The sequence below is a fragment of the Grus americana genome, chromosome 1 (assembly GCF_028858705.1).
Source record: "Grus americana isolate bGruAme1 chromosome 1, bGruAme1.mat, whole genome shotgun sequence".
Classification (NCBI taxonomy): domain Eukaryota; kingdom Metazoa; phylum Chordata; class Aves; order Gruiformes; family Gruidae; genus Grus; species Grus americana.
The window spans coordinates 56,507,184-56,526,030 of record NC_072852.1 but is presented as its reverse complement, the minus strand read 5'-3'; the positions used below and the strand labels follow the sequence as shown (position 1 = coordinate 56,526,030).

The following is an 18,847-nucleotide window of genomic DNA, read 5'->3' as shown; positions in this document are numbered from 1 at the left end:
CATTTTCACCTCAGTTTGTGTCGCTCTTCTCCGAATTCTCTCCCCACTGACTGACTTCTTTCTTGTGCTGAGGTGCTCTATTATGTTAGCGTCTGTGTTATGCACGTTCTTTTGTTTCCAGTCAGTAATCTCTGCGGGAAGTGCAGGCCGAGGGACGCTGACCTCCTGCAGCCATCCTTGAATTTTCTGTACTGGAGCCTTCATCAGACAACACCTTGTAGTCAACAAAGAGGTAAGGCAAGATTGTATTGATTGCTAAGTTAATCTCAGCGAGGTCATAGCTTGGCCATCAGAGACAGTATTCTGTCTCAGCAAGTAAGGTAGATTTTTCCCCTTCCAGACGCAGCATTACAGTTAACAAAGACCATTTTGTATTTGGGATGAAGTATTTTAGGTTGAGGGTTTTGTTTTGATTTGGTTTGGTTTTGCTGCCTTCTGATGATTCAGGAATTGGCTGCTGAGAGACAGAACCACTGTATTTTTCTTGTTCATAAAACACAGCAGTGGGGCTTTGGTGCCTTGCTTGAAATGTCCTGGTATTGCCATGGTTCAAAAAAATTAAACAATAATAGAGAACAGCTCTAACCAACCTTCCAGCTGAGTTAGCTGAAGGCTGGTCATTTTATTAGCTGGCCAAGCAGTCTCTTGTGCTGTGGGGGATGAATACCAGCATAGCTGGACGGCCTTACTCTGATGAGCCGTGGCACCTGGGCTGCCTCACTGCAGCAGGGGTGTGCTCTGCACTTCTCTCCTGCTTGTCAAGCTGGTTTTAACCTGTGCCATCCTGTCAGCCTCTCTGCTTATGTTTCTCCCGTGCAGCAGTGGCTGTGCTGCTCTCCAACGTGTCCTTGCTAGAGCTCCTGCAGAAGGTTTTGGAGTGCACCTGGTTGCGATCCCCTCCCTCTCAACCTGCTTACCTGTCACCTGAGGATGCCTTGCTGTGCTCTGGATGGCTGTTGGTAGCATCCCTCTTACTTTATCAGCATCGCTACAATACTGAGGTTAGAACTACTCCAGTGTTCAGATCCAGGGAACGGCTAAACCTTAAAAAATAAAAAAATAAAAATAAAAAATCTTCATTAGCAGAGGAAAGTGGTTTGCTTTGGCCTGGAATCTGCTTGCCTTGGTTGCTCTTTTGTTATTGTCCCCAAGAAGTTAGTCCCTGCTGCACTTCTCCAGCAGGACTGGAAGCTAGCGTGTTGCTGAAGGGTGAGACCCGCATCGCTGGAGAGTTAGAGAAGGGCAGAAATCTTAGGGGAAAAAGTGCATACCCAGCCCTCTTGATCCAAATCACTTTCCTCTTCAGGACAGAGCAAAATACATTTTAAGGCCTTTTTCAAGGGAAGGCTGGGGGTGGAAGACACAGCTCCCATGTTGTTAACTGCTTTTTTGATACTAAAATGATCAATAGTGGAACAGTCACAATCCAAACCTATTATTGGCAAGTAAGTGTTCAATATTAGCAAGCTTTTATGAATGTGGGCAGCTGTCATTGTATTTGATGCTTTGCGGTCTGACAAAAGAGCTAAGCTGGAGCTGTCAGCTGATACTGGAATTACAACTTCAAGGGAAGCACTTTCTAATGGGGGATAACGTTTCCTTTTGAAGTATCTGCCCAGGCCTCTTTCCCTCTCTTGATACGATGTTAAACAGCATGTCATGAGTTGTGCGCTCTGCCCTTGCAGTTATGCCCAGCAGAGTATATTCTTTGGGAGTCGGTGCACCTATTCGCAGGTGATAAAATCACATTCAGGACATGCGTGCATCTGCACAGAGAGGCAAGGGTTGCTTTTCTAATGCTGAGGGAAAACGTTTTCCAAAAGGCCAACCCAGACTAAGTCTTCATCTGTTATTTCACAGGTGTGCTGCCTCTGCTTAGGTCTTACAGCATGGGACTTTTACGGACTGTCAGCTGTGTGAATGCCTAGCAAGGCCTGCCTGTCCCTGCTCTATTAACTGCTGAGCACAATTTACCTTCTCAGTTTCCAAGTCAGAGCTGTGTCTGGGTGGTCAGTGTTGTGCCAGTCCCAAAGGGGATTCAATTCTAATGGCTAGTGTTGAGCTTCATCTTCTGGGGGTGACTCACTCAGCTCATATTGATCCTTGAAATGCAATCATTTACTGGCTTATAAACCCGTTGTTTCGCTTCATCAATACCTTACTGGCTTGATGTGCTATTATGTTCAATCCAGAATCCTTCTTGCACCAGAGGTGGGGGAAGAAACTACGGATACACGTGGCAAATGGAAGTGGTTCAAGGCTGCTTCAGTGTTTCTAATCATCAGCATTTTTAATCTTCTGCTGAGGGTGGAAGGAGAGGGGGTCAGAGGAGGTCTCACTTCTCTTGCTGCTTTCTGCTGCTCAGTATAGCTGAAGCTGCACAAAGCATCCTGGAGGCCCTTGTAAGAGAGCCTTTGGCCTTTGTGGCTGTGAATGTGAGCTGATGCCAGGCTGTCTCCCAGAGCCTGCTGTTTTTTAGAGGGGAACAATGGCTCTGAGAAACGGCCACATTCATCTCAAGCTGATGTTAATAGTGAGGACTTGTCTGGCCAGAGCAAGCTTACATCTTAACTGTGTTACTGCTTCTGGCTTTAGCAGAAGCCTGTGGATAACACTGGGTCATGGATGGTAGGCTATTAAAGGCTTTGGCTTGTCAGTTCTTAGACAAGTAACCACTGCCACCCTGTTGCAGGAGGTACTCCTAGCTCTCCTGTTGAACATTTCTCTCTTAGGAAGACGGTTTGAAGGCATCAGCCCTGTGGTCTTTATGCCTGCCCTCCCATGCCAACTCTGCCTTACTGAAGAGCTTGAACCCTTCTGGGCTTCTGCAAGGCTTCATGCCACCGCAGCTCGGTGGCTGCTCTGTGAGGGAAACTGTATTGTAGACTGCCCTCTCAAGCCCACCTTTCCTCTAGTTCCCAAGTCCCTAAGTTTCTCTGCCTCCTTCACCCAAGCCGTAGTTCCAAGCCTTGGGCTCTCTGCAGGCTTCCCAGCTCCAGCAGGCAGGGACAGATTCTTGTCGCTGCTGGCCGTTGCTTGCCTGGCCCCTCAGTCTTGCTGACTGGCTGTGTGGCTGAGGTACAGCCGTGTTTGATGATGGCTGTTCCTGCTACTCCATGCGCTCAGCAGTCTGGCAGTTATGTGCCAGGGGGCTTTGCAGGGAGCAGTGAGAGCAACACAGGCAAACAAGTTGCACTGTGGTTTGGAAGCTGTGTGAGGCTGGCAGCTGGTGGTGAGTGAAACTTGAGGGCCCAGGGATGTGACTCTCCCTTCTGGGTCAGGCTCCAGAAACCCTGTTGCTGTTCCCTTGCTTTTCAGTGCTCACCATGGGGTCGTGTCTAAGGACTGAAGGTACGTAAGGGCACTTTTTACATGGTCCAAATAAGCACCATTTTTCCTTTTCTATTTCATTCTCCTCTAGGTTCACCAGACACTTTCTCTAGACCTAACAGAAGTCTTGAATGCAGTGATCTTCAGGAAGAAGAAGCCAATTCTGCTGCTAGGTATTTTGCATCTGTTACGGGGATTTGACTGGAAGCAGCTGCTAGTACCATGCTACAGGCAATGAGGGAGAACTGGTGACTATGTAGGATGGTGGAGGTGCTGGTGGGAATCTGGAAGCTTTGGTCCATTTGGCTTTGGGAGTATATAACTGGTGGTGAGAAAGGGCAAAAGGGAATTGTCTGGAGTTCTGCTGTGTTTGGACAAATCTTCCTTAGAGGTTGGTAGTGACATCAGGGACTGAGTGAGAACTGGGATAGTGTCTCACAGGGAGGAGACGAAGAAGGGAATTCATGTTGCCATTCCTGCCCGCAGCTGTCAGCAGCTGCTGGGCAACTTCGGTGGGCCCTTAAGCCCAAATTTTCTCTCCTCACCTCTCCCATGCTGCTGCACAGGCACCAACACACAAGGCAGGGGAGAGGAAAACACTGACACGCACTATTAAGCATCTCCCTGTCTAGTGAGCATCGTGCAGTTCCTGAGAGCTGTCCTGCGACAGAACTTCTCCTCCTCTCTGTTGGTGATTGTTGGCCAAAACACAGCCCAAGGTGCCATGCAACCACAGCCATCATCGCTGCAGGATGCTGCCCTGCACCCCCTCGCCATGGCACAGGTCTTCTCGCTTGTTGTCAGTCTGCAGAACCTTTTGGTGCATGTCCAGTTGCAGGTATATAACATACGACTTTTGGAGCACTAGTGTTGTTGGGCTTCAAGCAGGTACACTACCCTGTGGAGGAACCATGCTGTTGCAGAACCTAAGGGGCTGCCTATTTTTTTTTTTCCTTCTGCCTGCATTTTCCACCCCTTACAGACATGTGATGAGGAGGAGGGAAAATGCTCTTGCTGCAGCGTGGTGCAGCGAGAAAGAAGGTAAATCAAGCTATGCGGTACTCCCTGCTGCTGAACCGGATAGCTGAAATTCTGTGTACTAATGACGATCTCTGTTTTCCCATCTCCGGCTCTGCAGGGACACCACAGCCATAGGGACAGAGGTGGGGAAAGTGTAACAAATCCCAGTCCTTCCCCCACGCCCCTGGCAAGGTGGTGTGGGGGTAGTGCATCAGTGTACATTTAACTTGCTCAAGTGATGTTGGGCTCCAGGGGACAGTACATTGGTTTACATTTAACTCTCTCGAGCAATGTTGGGCTTCCATCTTTATTCTTTAGAGGCTGTTACTTAATTTTTTCTTAGTCTCAGAATAAGTAGTCATGCCTTTGTCTGGCTCCTTGATGTGACAGATAATTTGCAGCACGTTGCATCCCATGAAGGAGATGAAGGGTGTTATTTTCCTGTGCTGCGTGCTCTTCAGATCCCACCACTTTATGAATTTTCCTCTCACAATAGCTGTTGACTGTTTTTTTTTCTTCTTTTTTTCCCCCTCTTGGTATTCCAGAAAGACTTGCTGCTTTCTCAAGCTGTGGTTGCCTGCCTGGAAACCTTAGTGGAATACCTGTATGTGAAGAACCAGGATGTTGGTAAAGTCTTCCTGCTCTTTCTTTTCCTGGGTTTCCCTCCTGCAGTGAGTTTGAGCTCTTTGATCTCCATCCATTAGCGCCCTGGAGCAGATGCTTAATGAGTTTGTGCCCAATAAGAAAAATTATTTGTAAGCCTAAAGTTAATCATGTGCTTTGTGGGATGAAATCACAGTGCCTGGCTCCCCTGCAGGCATGAGTCCTCACTTTGGCTCTGGACACAGAGATGCTTTCCAGATGGAAAAAAGTCATTCCCGCCCCCCCATATGGTAAGAGTGAAAGGTTTAGGAATGGAGGGAGTATAGGAATAGTCTTTTACTTCCAGGCCAGTTGTAGCAAACCTTTAGACCATAAATATAGGGGAGGGAGGATCTGAATATGATGCGTCTTCCACACGGACAGCGCTGGTCACAGTTTGGCCTTGAGGGAGGGGAAGGGGGAACAGGGTACTAGGCAGCCTTAGGGAATGGAAGCTGGAAATTCTAGATTTCCAGGGGCAAATGCAGACCTTGGTTTCTGGAGTCTGTGTCAGACCTAATGTATACCATTTTAGCAATATAACATAATATGACAGTGTTGTACAGTCGGGGGGAAGAATACACCCTTCTGCTTATTGTCAGCCTCCTGCCATAAAGTCCAGGTGCTGTCTCTGCTCTCAAAGCAGACAGCAAGTTCTCTGTACCCTGACCTGTTCAATTCAGTCATTTAAACACGGAGAGAAGGGGATGGAGTGAATGAACACCAGACAAAAGGGACGTTGGTGGGAGAGAGGAAGTGGTTGAATAAAAATGTAATACTGCAGATGAATGACAGCCAGTAACTGAAGGGAGGCGATTAAAAGGCTGGGTTGAAAAAAAAAAAAGGTGATATGTTACAGGGAGGTTCCGCTGATTTGGGATGAAGTTAATGAAATGCTGCTTCAGCAACAGCTGAACCTGTCACTCTGGCTGCCTAAGTTCTTGCTGTGGTGCAGAAGTTCACAACAGCGATAACAGGAGTCTCCTTGTTCCAAGCAGAATGAGAGTCATAGCTATGTTGGACTGAAAGATGCGAGAACACTGCAAAGAGTGTGGCCTGGACTCTGCCTTTAGAAGTTGCCTCGTTTGAGGCTTTCTAAAACTCTCTCTTGGTCCAGAGATTTTTCCAGATGTGCAAAGCAAGCTCAGTGTACAGCGCTGATACCTTCTCATTTCCTCCAGTTAAAAGATACCCCCAAACATTTTACATTATTTTTAGTGTTATTTTCCCATAGAAAAGATTCTTGTAGTGGCAATAGGGAAGTTACATGACTGCATGACCTTTCTGAGTCATGAAACTCTGGTGAGTTGCCATGGTGTAACAAGTTCTGTCAGCTGACCTGTTGTAATTGTCTATCCCATGCAATAAATGCATCCTAACCTGCAATAAATACAAGGCAATAACACTTCAGTGTTCAGTGAGAGACTTCATGCTGTCACAGACAGTGACCCTGATCCTTACCTCTGTTTATCATATATGCTCCTTATTAAGATCATTTTCTCTACGGAGTGTTTGCATTGCTGCCATCAGCCTGGCTGGTCCCCATAGTATGCTCTCTGATGCAGATCCAGGCTCGGTTTGTGCAGCTTAGGTTATAGGGCTTTCTTCATTCCCCAAAGAGTATTCTGCAGCTAAATAAAACCCGTGGTCAGGAAACTTGTGCTCATATTGAAACCAGAGGGTATTATTTTTAAAACCCTGGGCTAAAGATATCCCTTTACTATTTTATGACATGCACCCCAGGAGAGGGTTTCTCTTCCTGTACTGGCACAAAGATGGGCAAAGTGTACTTTTTGCTTTAAAAAAGCTATTAAGCTTTTGTCCTCATGACTAAACTCTTGCCCAAAGAATGACAGATTAAAAAGCAAGTAAGAACAGAGCAAAATATCCCCTTAGTGTTTCACAGCGTGGGGTCTAGAAGAGAAAACTTGGGGTCAGTATTGAAGACTGTCCTTATCCGGGTCTAGCCTGTCACTTGGCCAATTTTAAAGCTGTCTTTGATTGGCTTCTCCTTCTCTCCCAGCTCTACATGTTGCTTCACAGCCCTGGCACCGATTCCTGCTCTTCACACTACTCAATGGGGGCCAGAAGTCCTTTCTACAGCCAGAAGTTCTCAGGCTGATGACTTTGGTGAGCAGGGGAAGGGCAGGCTGGTCTCCATTTTTTCCAGTATGTTGGTACAATGCATGCAGGTCGGTTATTGGAACTTACCCCCTATGCACCCGCAATCTCAGATACTGCTGTGGCTTTGTCTGGCACTGTATTTGTGCCCTGTAATAATGATACTTTCAAGCGAACTTCCCTTCCACACCCTGCAGAAACTGACTGCTGTTAGTGAGCACGTCCTGTTCTTCTGGTGTTTGTAGCATTTATTTATATCATCTAGGACCCCTGGGGAGGAGAGGGGAAGCCTACAGAGAACACTCAACTGCTGTTGCCAGTCCAGGAGCATGCTGCGGCTCTCTGGAGAACGGAGCTCTGCTTGGCATTACAGCTTGTCTCTCTGTCTTTGACCTTACAGACCTGAGTTTTCAGGGCAGGGAGTTACCGCAATCTGCTGTACCTGGGGCCTGCGAGCAAGAGCGGGAACGTGGTCCTACCGAGCAGGAATACTGATGATAAAGCCCTCGTGGCAGTGGATGAGAGGAAGGGGCTATTAATGTGAACCTTCCCCCTCCAAATACATGATGAGTCTGTGAATCTTTGTTATTTCACTTGTAAAAGGTTACCTGGTTAACTTAGTTCCTTCCCGACCTAAACCAAAATAAGTCTGGTTATAAATCAGAGTACCGTCAACAGGGATATTTGTGCTGGTTCTGTTAGAAGTGATACGAATATCAGGCCTGTGGTTAAGGTGCTGCAGCATCCCATTACATAGAAGAGGTTTTTCCAGGAGGTGAGTCACTGTTGGAGCCTGTGGATCTTTCACTATTTAATGCCTCTTTATTTTTTCCTTTGTTCAAGTTTCTGAGATATCAGAGCAGCAATATTATTTCTCAAAAAGAAATTACCCAGATTCTCCAGGAGGCAACAGAAGCCAACTTAGCAGAGCTGCCTGAGGCCACATCTCGTGCTCTTCACCTCTTCCTTTGTCAGGTAAGAGAGTGGTGACTGCCTAGGAAAATCCCCTGTGATGGGGAGCCATAAGCTTCCTTTGAGGAGGTTTTAGTAATACGATGAGGAATCGTGCAGCTGCTAGCTTGGCCTACTGCCTTGAGGGATACACAGTGAAATGGGAAAGCAAGTGATGCCAGCAGCTGTCTAAACTGTGTCGTCAGTATTGTTGCGGGCGGCCCCTTCATTCCCTCCAGATCAAAGTTGGAAGGTCTCATTGCTCTGTGAGGAGATGAGGGAGGGGAGGTATAAAGGACTAAGCCCAACGAACGTTTTCTTGTTGGTCTGGAAATCATTCTTTCTTCTGACTGCTCAGATTCAGAGCAGTCATTGCCAGGTGGAGCCAGTGCAGTCAGAGACCATTCAGACCTTGCTGGAGTGCCTCCTGGGACAGAGGAGCGCTTGTGTAAAACATCAGGACGTTGTGTATCCTTTGCTGGGCAGATGCCTGTGGTAGGTCATGCAAGAGTGGTAGGTGTAACAGAGGTGGAAGGGATGCCTTATCCTTCCCTTCTTCCAGATGAAGGCAAATAAAAGCGGAAAAACTGAGTGGTTGCTACACTTGGATATCTTTGGGATGAAAGACTTCATCATCCCAAAATTTGAGAAGACATTTAGGAAGTGAGGAGACATTTGGGATGAAAGATGGGTCTCTCTGCTGGGATTGCATTCATCTGTATGGCAGAGGTGGTCTAATGAAGGGGGAGCCAGCTGGGGAGCCTGCAACTTCAAAGCTGTAACAATCCCTGGTATTGATTTCCCTGGAGGATGAATGATCACTTCACCTCTGTCTGCGTGCTAACTGGCACCGGTAGTTCTGTGAAGTTGTGGAAACCCAAAGATGACTTGAGCAGCATGTGAGTACAGCGAGCGTTCAAACTGCTGAGTGGAGTTACCGAATTGCGTTCTGCTTGGCCTTGGCTTTCGAGTCCCCTGCTGAGAACTGAATCCTCTTCTCCGTGGACGGGAGGCAGGGCTCACTCTCAGATTACTTGAGGAGAAAGAGGGAGCCTGATGCAGAATTTGTTTATTCCTCAAACTGTCTGCTTTTGCCTTCCTGTTTTCATCACAGCGCATTGCCTCAAACAGGTAGCAGTGATGGAAGTGGCCCTGGCAGTGATTTCCTGTTGGGGCGGGGACTTCCTCTGCTGTGGGACAGCATCATCAGCCACGTGCAGGGCACGTACAGGGTGAGGTGTTTGTTATCTGTGAGGAGTAGCTTGTCCTCGTGCTTATTCCCCGTGTGATACTGCTGCTCTGTGGTGGGAGGGTCAGAGCACGAGTTGTCCAGATGGAGACCATCCAAGCCCCGTGAAGTTCCTCTCCACTGCCTTTGCCTATCTGTACGGGGGTGAGGGAAGGCGGACAGGAGGCCTTGTTACATTGCTAAAGTTGCTTCTCATTTCTGGCTTTTCCACATGCAAAGAAGCCTTCAAATCTTGGTTGTTAGGGAGGGTTTTGGATATGCTTAAAGAGCAGCAGTGGTGGCTTCCCAAAAAGGATAGTTATGAACATGGAAGACAAAATCCTTTGGTCAAAACCAAGCTTTGACGTCAGTTTTGTCAAAAACGAACTTACTTTCCGGTTCACCCACACTGGTGTTTCTCACATGTGTTTGGGGGAGGGTTGGTGTAGTAATGAAAACCTCCTGTCAGCAATGGGTCAACTGTGGGAATTCCAGTAGCATGCTGGAGTTTCAGGCACGCCTTCCCTTCAGTTTCCGCTCATACTATCAATAACAGATGTCTGGGAAGTGTGGCAGTGTCCCTCTCACACATTGGAGACTGAAATGAGAAGATATGGTGCACGCAGCAGAGGAACAAGGCAAGAATGGAATAGGAGACCCCATCCTGCCACTTATTTCCAGTGAGTAGTAGAGAAGATGGACGAAGGAAGTAATTTGTAGCTCATTTTCAGAAAAAGGTTTGTTGAAAATCGTTTATAAAGACCAGTTACTGAAATGGCTCCTCGTTTCCTTTTCTGTGCGAGATGAGGCTTGGTCGATGCACTTCAGTTATCAACATACAGAACCGCCTGGTGAAAACAATGTTGTACGTGGGTAGCAGGTGCCATAGAAGAGGCGCTCTGCTCACCTGCCTGGGCTGGTGGTGCTGCGGGATGGCCCCTTTCCTCTGGGCTGGCAGGGGTGTTGGGGGGCTCAGCCAGGGCCTCGGGGGAAGCAGATGCGCTGCTTTGCCCACTGGGAAGAGCAGACTTCTTCCAGTTCACGGATGATCCCCCAGGCTACAGCCCCAGACCCCCACTTGCGCCCCTTTCTACTTGGGGCTTTAATTAACGAGGTTCCTTCCCCGCAGAGCCGGGGGAAACCCTCCCGCTGTCGGGGCAGAGCAACGGGACCAGCCTCGCTGGGCGAGGGAGCACGGCCCGGCTCCTTCCAGCCCCTCCCGCCGGCCGCCCGAAGCCGCACCGCCCGCGGGAGCCCCGGCGGGGCCGGACCGGTGCCGGGGCGGGGCGGGAGCTCAGGAAGTGACGGGGCGGGGCGGAGAAGCGGTGGTGGCGGCATGGCAGCGCGGCGGGCGTGAGCGCCGATCCCGGCCCCGGTACCCGGCCCGCAGGTGAGGGGGGCTGGGCCGCGCTGCGCCGCCCGGCGGGGCAGCCTGCGGGAAGGGGCCGGGGGAGACGGGCGCCCGCCTCCCCCCGGGGGGGGTGTCTCAGCGAGGCCGGCGGCGGCTTCCCGGCCGTGGCGGGGCAGGAGGGAAGGGTGGAGGCGGGGGCAGCCCGGGTGCCGCTCCAGGAACGGCGGGTAGGGGGTGGTCGCTGGAGCTTTGGTTAAACCGTCTGCTCTCCCTCTTCCTCGCTCCCGCCGGAGCCCCGTGTTGGAGCCGTGTGAGGAGCAGGCTGCTGGCAGCACCGGGGAGGCAGCCGTCCCGCCCCGTGGGGTTGCATCCCTTCGTGTGCCGCCTGCTGCGTCCACTTGGACACGGCTCCGGGTGGGTTTCCCGCAGCACGGCCGGGGTGGTCTCAGCTAATCCGATTTCCACGCCTCCTTCCCCGTTTTAGCTTGCTTGAAAGAGAATCCCCGTCTCCTTGTGCCCGCAGCTGCCCGAGTCCCTCGGGGTGCCGCTGACCCCCTCCAGCGGGATGGGAGGCACGGAGGTGGGCTGGGACGGATCCGTCCCTGGTGGGGATCACAGCAGCTCGCTGCCTTTGGTCGGGGCTGCCTAACCCCGGCTGGCGGCTGTCCCTACGATATGTGAGATCTGGTTTTGGTGGTTAAGGGGACTTTTGAGGCAAGCAGATGTCAACGGCTGTTGTTTCACTGAAACACCTGATCCTGTAAGCCCTGTATAGAAATGCCCTAGCAGAAGAAGTGTGAGCAGCCTCTGTTTCACTTCCAAAGGTTTTGGTTCGGCTGTGACAAGAGATTAATCCTCCTCAGGTTGACGGAGGAGCGGCTCGGGGATGGATTCGTGAGGCGGGGAGTTTTCATTCCTTGTTTTGCCACGGTGTGCTCCCTGGGCAAGCTTGCTGATGATGGTTTTCCCCCTGCATTTCAGTGCCATGCAGAGAGGGGGGGGGGCTGTCCTGCAAAAGTCCCTCCTGGGAACCAAAGCGTGGCAGCGTGGCTCTGCCTTATGAGCTCATTAAGCGAATAAATCCCGGGGATGCTCAGTTCAGATGGGGCTCCTGCAGGAGAATTTATAAAGTCATTAAAAACATTTTAATGGAAAGTATTAACCATCTATAACACAGCATCTGCTGTCGTGTCTTTGGAAAAAACACATCTAAATTAAGAGGATGGGAGACAGTGAGACAGACTGGTGGGCTTTCTGCTGAAGCAACCAGCTGGCTGGGGCTGCAAGGGAATATTGGTGGAAACTCCTTCCCATCTGTAGCATAAGGCCAGGCCCTGCCTCCCCGGACTGCTCTGGGAGGATCAGGGAGAGCTGGCTTTGGCAGGGATCAGTTCAGGGAGAAGCAGGGAGGGAAAAGAGGAGCAGCTCTGCTGTGTTTCTGTCTCATCTCATCCCTCAGCGGGTGTGAAGACACGAGGGAGGGTTTGTGAGGAAAGCATGGAGGACTATCTGCAAGAAGCTTTGGCATCCCTGTGCTTACAGAGTCCCTATTAAAATGGCGTGAAATGGGCAGGGCAGCAAAGGGAAAGAAGCTCAAGCTGGTCCCACATGTCACCAGCAGCCTCACTTTCCCTAGGGGTGAGGGCAATGATTGGCTCCTGCTTCATTTTCACCGGGGTGTTTCAGCCCTGATGGATGATGACGGTCAGTAGCTTTGATGTGAGAATGAGTGTCAGAAGCGAAGGAAGCGGTCAGACGAAAAGGTGATGGGCTTCTGGGGTGGCATGGTTCTCCAGGTCTCTTCTTCCGACCTTGTCCCATGGCACAATCTGCAGGGCTGCTGCAGGAGGATTTGTAAAGTCATTAAAAATGTTTTCACTGAAAACACTAACTACCTGTACTGCAGCATCTGCTCTTGTGTCTCTGGAAAAGCCTGTCTCCGTTCCGAGCCTTGGGGACAGCCAGTCAGGCTGGTGGGCTTTTTGCTGCGGCAACCAGCTGGCCGGCAACCACTTCGGCCGAGAGCCATGCTTTGCTCTGCTCCTGCCTGAGCGGGTTTTCTTGCAGCTCAACGTTTTCATCCTTGGAGTGGCTGTGGGGCATCCTCCAGCCACCGGGCTCCCATGTCGGAAGGGGTGGACACAGGACCCCCTGCCCTGACCAGGCGTGCCGGGACTGCTGTGGGCAGCATGGCAGAGCTGCTGCGGGCAGCATTTCTGCTGTTTGCCTTTCAGCCTGGTCTGGAGGCCACCAGCTGCCTCCAAGGTCTCTCTTCAATTCTCCACGAGCATGGCAAATAGCCAGCCTGGTCCTTACGGCCGTGTGTCTGATCCGAGGGGCAAACAGGAGGCTGAGTCCTGGGGCTGTGCTTTTGAGCTGTTGCTCTTCCTCCTCCCCGAGAGCCTGGGATGGAGCGAGCAGCTGTGGGGGGCTCTGCAGAGGGGGGGACCTGTACCCCCTCACTGAGCCAGGCCCCGGGTCATGGTTTTTGGCAGGTTGAAGCAGTCTCTTGGAAGCTCACCAGGCTGGTGGGTCCAGCAGAGCATCTGCTTGTCTGGGCTGCAGAATTTCTCCTTACAGCTTTGGCTTGTCGGCATGGTTTGTGGCCTTCAGGGTGGCTGGAATAGGCCTTAAGCCTCACGCCACAGCGAGCAGAAGGGACAGACCCCGGGCATGGTATGGGAGGCTTGTGCTGCCGTCCCGGCCCTGCATCATGTCTGAAACGCAGATCGTGATGCTGAGCCCGTGCTGGGGGCAGACGTGTTTTCCTCTGTAATGCTGGTTGTAGTTATTTTGATCCATTGCTTTCCAGGGGTGTTGCCTTTTGCAAAGCAAAAATAACAGCAAAATAACGCAGAGGGTTTCTCGTGCTGCCTGACGCCGTTTCCCTGCCCGTGCCAGGGGTACGAGGGTGCTTGGCTCAGCCTCGGCGGGAGCCACATGGTGGGAGCTGCTGCTGCTCCTTGCAGGGCCAGGAGAGCTGCCGGTGCTGCCCGCTTTGCCTCACTCGTGGGCCTGAGGTTGAACTAATTGTATTTGTTTAAAAAAGAAAAACAACAAGAAAAAAACTCTAAATGGGGTGTGAAGAAGGGATTCGTTTCTCTTCCAGTGTTAGGCCATCGCAGAGAGGCTTGGCCGGGCGAGTGAGCTGGGAAGGGGAGCAGGGCGGCCGGGTGAGGACAGCTCTGGTGGCCTCACACATCTGCCTTTCCCTCGGGAGCAGGAGGCGGCTGGGGGATGCCTCTGAAGGAGCTGCTGCCGCGTCCTTAATTGCCGGTGACCGCTACTCGGCTCTGCGGAAACCTCATCCCTGCGGACAGGCCACCTCGAGTCCCGCTGCCTGCAGACCGAGGTACTGCTCTCCTTTTGGAGGTCTAGGCTGTCCCAGAGACCTTCTCCACTTAGCCTCTCTCCTTCACGTTGGCTCTGTCTGAGGGACCCTGGTGCCAGGAGCAGCTCTGCCTGACCGCTTCCCTGCAGAGCCTCAGGCTCTGTCAGGAGAGAGATGCACTTGGGGTGAGGGGGGAGTTACCACCAGGTCACCCAACTGCTGCTTTTTGAGGGCCCACAGCTGGCGCCTGGCTTGTAGTGAGGAGAAGGGTCCAGGTGCCAGCACCCCAGGAGGTGAGGTGAGATGGCTCAGCTGGTCAAGCCTGGTGCTGAAGGAGAGGTGGACTTCAGCCCTTCGGTGAACCTCCTCCTCCCTTTGGCCCTGTTGTTTCGGTTGCTGGGCTGCTCTAACTCACAAACCCGTCAAAAACCTAGCTGTTATTTTTGGGAGAAGGCGTAGGACTTAATTGTTCTGCTCAATCAGGTCCCTGGCGGCCCAGCCGGTGCCCAGCTGGCAGTGGAGGCAGGTAGAAAGGAGGGGGAGACCAGGGCTTCCCTTGCAGGGGAGAGCAGGCTGGCTGCAGCATCGCCCCGTGGCCCTGCTCTGGCCACTGTCTCCCTCAAACCCCTTGCAGGGACAAGGGAGAGATGGGCAAGGACCCTGGTGCCGAGGGTGATGTGCCATCCGTCCCAAGAGGCTCGTGTGACCCTTTGGTAAGTCTCCTCGCTGGTCATTGGTTTTGTTGGTCCATTTTGTTCCAGGCTGTGGCGGCCAACATGGATTTTCTCTTCATCTGCCCCTTTCTGCTGGTGCTGCTGCTGTCCCGGGGCAGCTTCGCAGACCTGGAAAAACAGAAGGTGGACTCTGGCTTGGAAATCTGTATCCTTCTCAGCAGCAGCCTGCCCCTCATGTCCCACGCTCGTGCCTGCTGAGGCTGGAGGGAGCTCACACCCAGGGAAAAGGTCGGAGACCAGGGAGAGGGGCACAGGGGGTGGGAGAGAGAGGACCCAGAACTGCTGGGCAGGTGCCTCTTTGCTCTTCTCTAGAAGGGCTTTAGCCGAGCTCCAGGCTAACCAAGTGCCTGGCTCAGTGCAAGAGCAGTGCCTGGTGTTCTCCCAAGCGCAGCGCTTTTCCTTTCTGCTCCAGCATGCCGGGCACCGAGCATGTTTCCCAGTCTGCTCTTGGGAGTGGTGTGGCCAGCTGGGTAGCAGAGCATGCCTGCGGGTCTCAGTGCTTTGGGGTCACCAGCTGGGATGATGGAAGAGGGCTTCTGGGCTTGTAGCACTTGGTCTCCTCTGTGCCATGGGTATTTGTTGCCCATGAGGAGGTGGGCTAATGCAAGTGCTTCTTAGCACACAGCAGCATCCCCTAGTGAACAGGCAAAGTATGAAAAGATAATTAATACGTGTGCTCGTGGGGACATGTATGGGGAAGGTGGGAGTTCGTGTTCCCCCTCCAGCCTGTCAGCCAGAGCAGGAGCTGGCAAGTAGAAAGCTCCACACGAGCGCCCGGTGTTGTTAAGCACCTTGCTGGGGTGTCCGGGCAAAGGGGCTCATTGGAAACCCGTGTCTCATCCTGGCTCAGGTGCTGCTCCCCGGCCCTTAGTCACTCTGTGGAGAACTGGAGGGGCTGGGATGGTGCCGGGTGCCCGGTGGAGGGGAGGAGTGGGAGCGTGATGGGAGCGTGCCAGTGGCGCCCTTGACGGTGGTGCAGATAAGAAGCTGTTTGAGGTGAAGCGCAAGGACCAGATGAACGCACTGAAGAACCTGATCGAGCTCAATGATGTCAACCAGCAGTACAAAATCATTGACATCATGCTCAAGGGACTCTTCAAAGTGAGCAACAGCACGGGCCACCCTCCAGGCTCGGCGTGCCGTGGGGTTGGGGAGGGTGGGCAGGAGAAGCGGGGAGCGCTGGGGTACTCCGTGGGGTCAAAGAGAAGAGCTGGGTGGACAGGTGGGCTTTAGGACCCGAAGGGAGGATGCCATGGGGCTTTGAAGGGGGGCAGTTAAGGCAGGACCCCTGGGGTACAGGGAAGGGCCAGCAGGACAGGGCAGTAACCGAGGGCTCTGGCAGGTGCTGGAGGACTCCCGGGCTGTGCTCATTGCTGCCGACGTGCCTCCTGACGGGCCTTTCCCTCAGGATGAGAAGATAAAGGATGGTAGGTCCTCTCCGGCCCTTACCCCCATCCCTTTTCCAGTGCCCTGGTGCATCGCTGACAGTCCTCCTGGGACTGGCACTGGGGTAGGTATGAAACCCCCGTGTACCCAGACCAGACCTGGGCTGATCCCTGTCGGTCAGGGACCCTGTTGCTGCCTCTCCAACCAGTTCATACTGGGGACCGTACCCGCTTGCCCTCAGCCTCCTCACCTTTCGGTGGGGCCGTAGGCGCCAGTGGGACGGGGCGTGCGTACCGGTGTGCTGACAGGGTGGGTGGCTGTCCCCGCAGCGTACTCCCACGTGGTGGAGAACACCGCCTTCTTCGGGGATGTCGTCCTGCGTTTCCCCAAGATCGTGCACCACTACTTTGACCGCAACTCCAACTGGAACAGCCTCATCCGCTGGGGCATTGGCTTCTGCAACCTGACAGGCGTGTTCGAGCAGGGACCCCACTCCCAGGTCCTGGGGCTGGTACGGCTCCGGGTCCCCTCTTGCCGCGTCCCCTCTCCACTGCTGGGGCCGGGGGGGGTGAGGTTTTTGTGGTAAAAGGAGGGTGGGCAGAGGGCAGGGGGAGTGTACCGCACATCTGAGGGATGTCCTTGGGCTGAGGGATGGGGAAGAGCACAGAGGGAGCTGATGGGAAGGAGGGGGCCGTGATCACAGGGGGATGTGGTGTGGGAGGCACCGCTCTCCGACGCGGTCTCTGCTTTGCTCTGTAGATGGCTCAGGAGCTGGGAATCAGTGAGAAATCACCTGATTACCGCAATCCCTTTAAAACGGACCACTCTGAGGTAAGATGGCAACGCCGCCGGCTCAGCCCGTGGGTTTCCCCATTCCTGTTGTGGCTCCAGGCAGCCAGCTGGGGAAGGGAACGGGTGGCTTGGTGGGGAATGGCCAAAAACCCCCAGCACAGAGGAAGCTTGGCTGAAACGTATGCATTGAATTCCCCAGCTGGGCTGTTGTTGGTTTCGGGTGCCTGGTGCCATCTCCCCCTTCCTGTGACCACCTGCCCCATGGGAGCATCGGGACCCCATTCGCCTTGTGCTGCATCCAACCTCAAGCCCCCTGGCATGGTGGGACTTGCGCAATGGATTCAGTGGATTTGGGGGTTTTTTGTGCCTCTGGGAGGCTGCGGGGGCTCCCCCATGCTGACTGCCCCCCCCCGCTGTCACCCTGCAGTTTTTCCCCAGTGCTGACACCTTCCAGAAGGCGCTGCGGGAAGAGGAGAAGCGGAGGAAGAAGGAGGAGAAGCGGAAGGAGATACGCAAGGGCCCGCGCATCTCCCGCTCGCAGTCGGAGCTGTAGCGTGCGGGGACTTGCACCTCGCGGCGGGGGCGACGCTGCTGGGATGCGGAGTGGCTCACTCCCCCTCGGTGGCCTCGGGCCGGTGCCTGGTGGTCCCCTTTCCGTTTGTGCCATGGGTTTCCTTTTGTTGCCTTTCCCTTTCATTCGGTGGGGGCCGGGTGGCGGTGCCAGTGGGTTGCCCCAACAGGGCTGGGGGGAGCTGAAGTGGGGTACCCCTTCCCCAGAGCCAAAGCACAGACGGGAAGGCAGCGGGGCCATCCCCTGGGCTGGTCAGGGTGCTGCCACCCATGGAGGGGTAGGGCGAGGGGGACACACCGCGGCTGAGCCCCGCAGGGTGCCCAGGGAGCCCTCCCTTTCGCAGCACGCGGTGCCCTGTGATGAACGTGCCTCCTCCATCATGGGTGGTCTGGGGAGCGTGTCACGCCAAACAGCCTCATGAGCAATGCTGCTTCTCTCAGTTTTGGTTTTTTTTTTTTTTTTTAATTTCTTTTTTAAGCTGGTGATCTCATCGGCACCCCGCCACCCGGTTATGCCTGGTCTCTGCCCAGCCGCTACCTCTGCTGGATCAGCTCTCCCCTCTTTCCGGCCACTGTCTTACCAGGCAACATGCATTTCACCAGTCAGCCGTAGTTCGAAAGGCTGACGGTGCCGGTTCCCGGCCCAACGGTACCCCGCTCTCCTGGGTGGCTACCGCAGCGCATCCCTGCGGGGAGGCAAACATGCGGTGAATTTTTGGGAAGGAGGGATTTCAGCTCTTGTCCCTCTTTGCAGCCGGTGGGTGCCTGTAGCACAGGTACCGCTGATGCTGAAGGTGCTGGGGAACCAGCCCCGAACCCCTGTGAGTGCATCCTGCACCCCACACCCTGCCCACGCTGTCCTGCTCCCATCCCTCCCCTGTGGGGCTGCTTCTCTCTAATTTAGTCCCCCAAACTCTCTTCTTGGGGAGACAGCCAGCTACAGGCAGGTGGGGACAGCAGGGCTGATGCCGGGAGGGAGCCAGCCCATGGGCCGCGACCCTCTGTGGGGCGTCTGGGCTGCGGCGGGAGCAGAGGCAAGGGGCTGGTCCCAGGACCCGGCACAACCACCCTGCCTTTCCTCATGGTTGCTGATGAACTCACACCGGAGGAGGCTCTGGCAGAGGGCTTGTCCCCGAGAAGCGGGTGCTCTGTGCCGGGCTGGGGGCACTGCGGCCTTTGGGAAAGAGGAAATGTCCTCAATTTTTAACTGCGGAGCCAGGTCCGTCCGGCGGGGGGGGGAGGGTGACGATGGGGACGTGTTTTGTTTTTCTTGAATAAAATGGACTTCTTTTTTTTTTTTTTTTAACGTAAAAGAAGCCTGGCTCTTGCTCCTGTTCCTGATGGGAGCGGGTGTCGTGTCTGGCCCCTCAGGAGGTGAGGGGCCGTGGGGA

At 53.5% G+C, this 18,847-nt stretch overlaps 2 protein-coding genes across 5 annotated transcripts in view; both read left to right on the top strand.

The window, feature by feature from the left end:
- The window catches only part of MEI1 (meiotic double-stranded break formation protein 1), a 39,229-nt gene extending 29,182 nt beyond the window's left edge, over positions 1–10,047 (top strand). Inside the window, exons 23-31 of the mRNA XM_054820819.1 lie at positions 122–232; positions 820–1,001; positions 3,422–3,503; positions 3,963–4,168; positions 4,896–4,977; positions 7,016–7,122; positions 7,957–8,088; positions 8,423–8,532; positions 9,849–10,047. Coding sequence (XP_054676794.1) covers positions 122–232; positions 820–1,001; positions 3,422–3,503; positions 3,963–4,168; positions 4,896–4,977; positions 7,016–7,122; positions 7,957–8,088; positions 8,423–8,532; positions 9,849–9,894 — 1,058 coding nt within the window. The 3' untranslated portion in view covers positions 9,895–10,047. The remainder of the gene's footprint in view (positions 1–121; positions 233–819; positions 1,002–3,421; positions 3,504–3,962; positions 4,169–4,895; positions 4,978–7,015; positions 7,123–7,956; positions 8,089–8,422; positions 8,533–9,848) is intronic.
- Positions 10,048–10,593: 546 nt separating this feature from the next.
- CCDC134 (coiled-coil domain containing 134) lies at positions 10,594–18,769 on the top strand. 4 transcript variants are annotated; one of them, XM_054820808.1, is made up of 8 exons: positions 10,594–10,682; positions 13,867–13,995; positions 14,736–14,853; positions 15,688–15,809; positions 16,051–16,135; positions 16,424–16,593; positions 16,854–16,925; positions 17,314–18,769. In XM_054820808.1, exons 3-8 carry the CDS (start codon positions 14,751–14,753, stop codon positions 17,437–17,439), a joined length of 678 nt encoding a protein of 225 aa, XP_054676783.1. In that variant the 5' UTR covers positions 10,594–10,682; positions 13,867–13,995; positions 14,736–14,750; the 3' UTR covers positions 17,440–18,769. The 4 variants fall into 4 exon arrangements, with proteins under 4 accessions (XP_054676783.1, XP_054676762.1, XP_054676769.1 ...); XM_054820787.1 differs by having other exon boundaries at positions 16,424–16,605; XM_054820794.1 differs by having other exon boundaries at positions 10,605–10,682; positions 13,753–13,995; positions 16,424–16,605.
- The last annotated feature ends 78 nt before the right edge of the window (positions 18,770–18,847 follow it).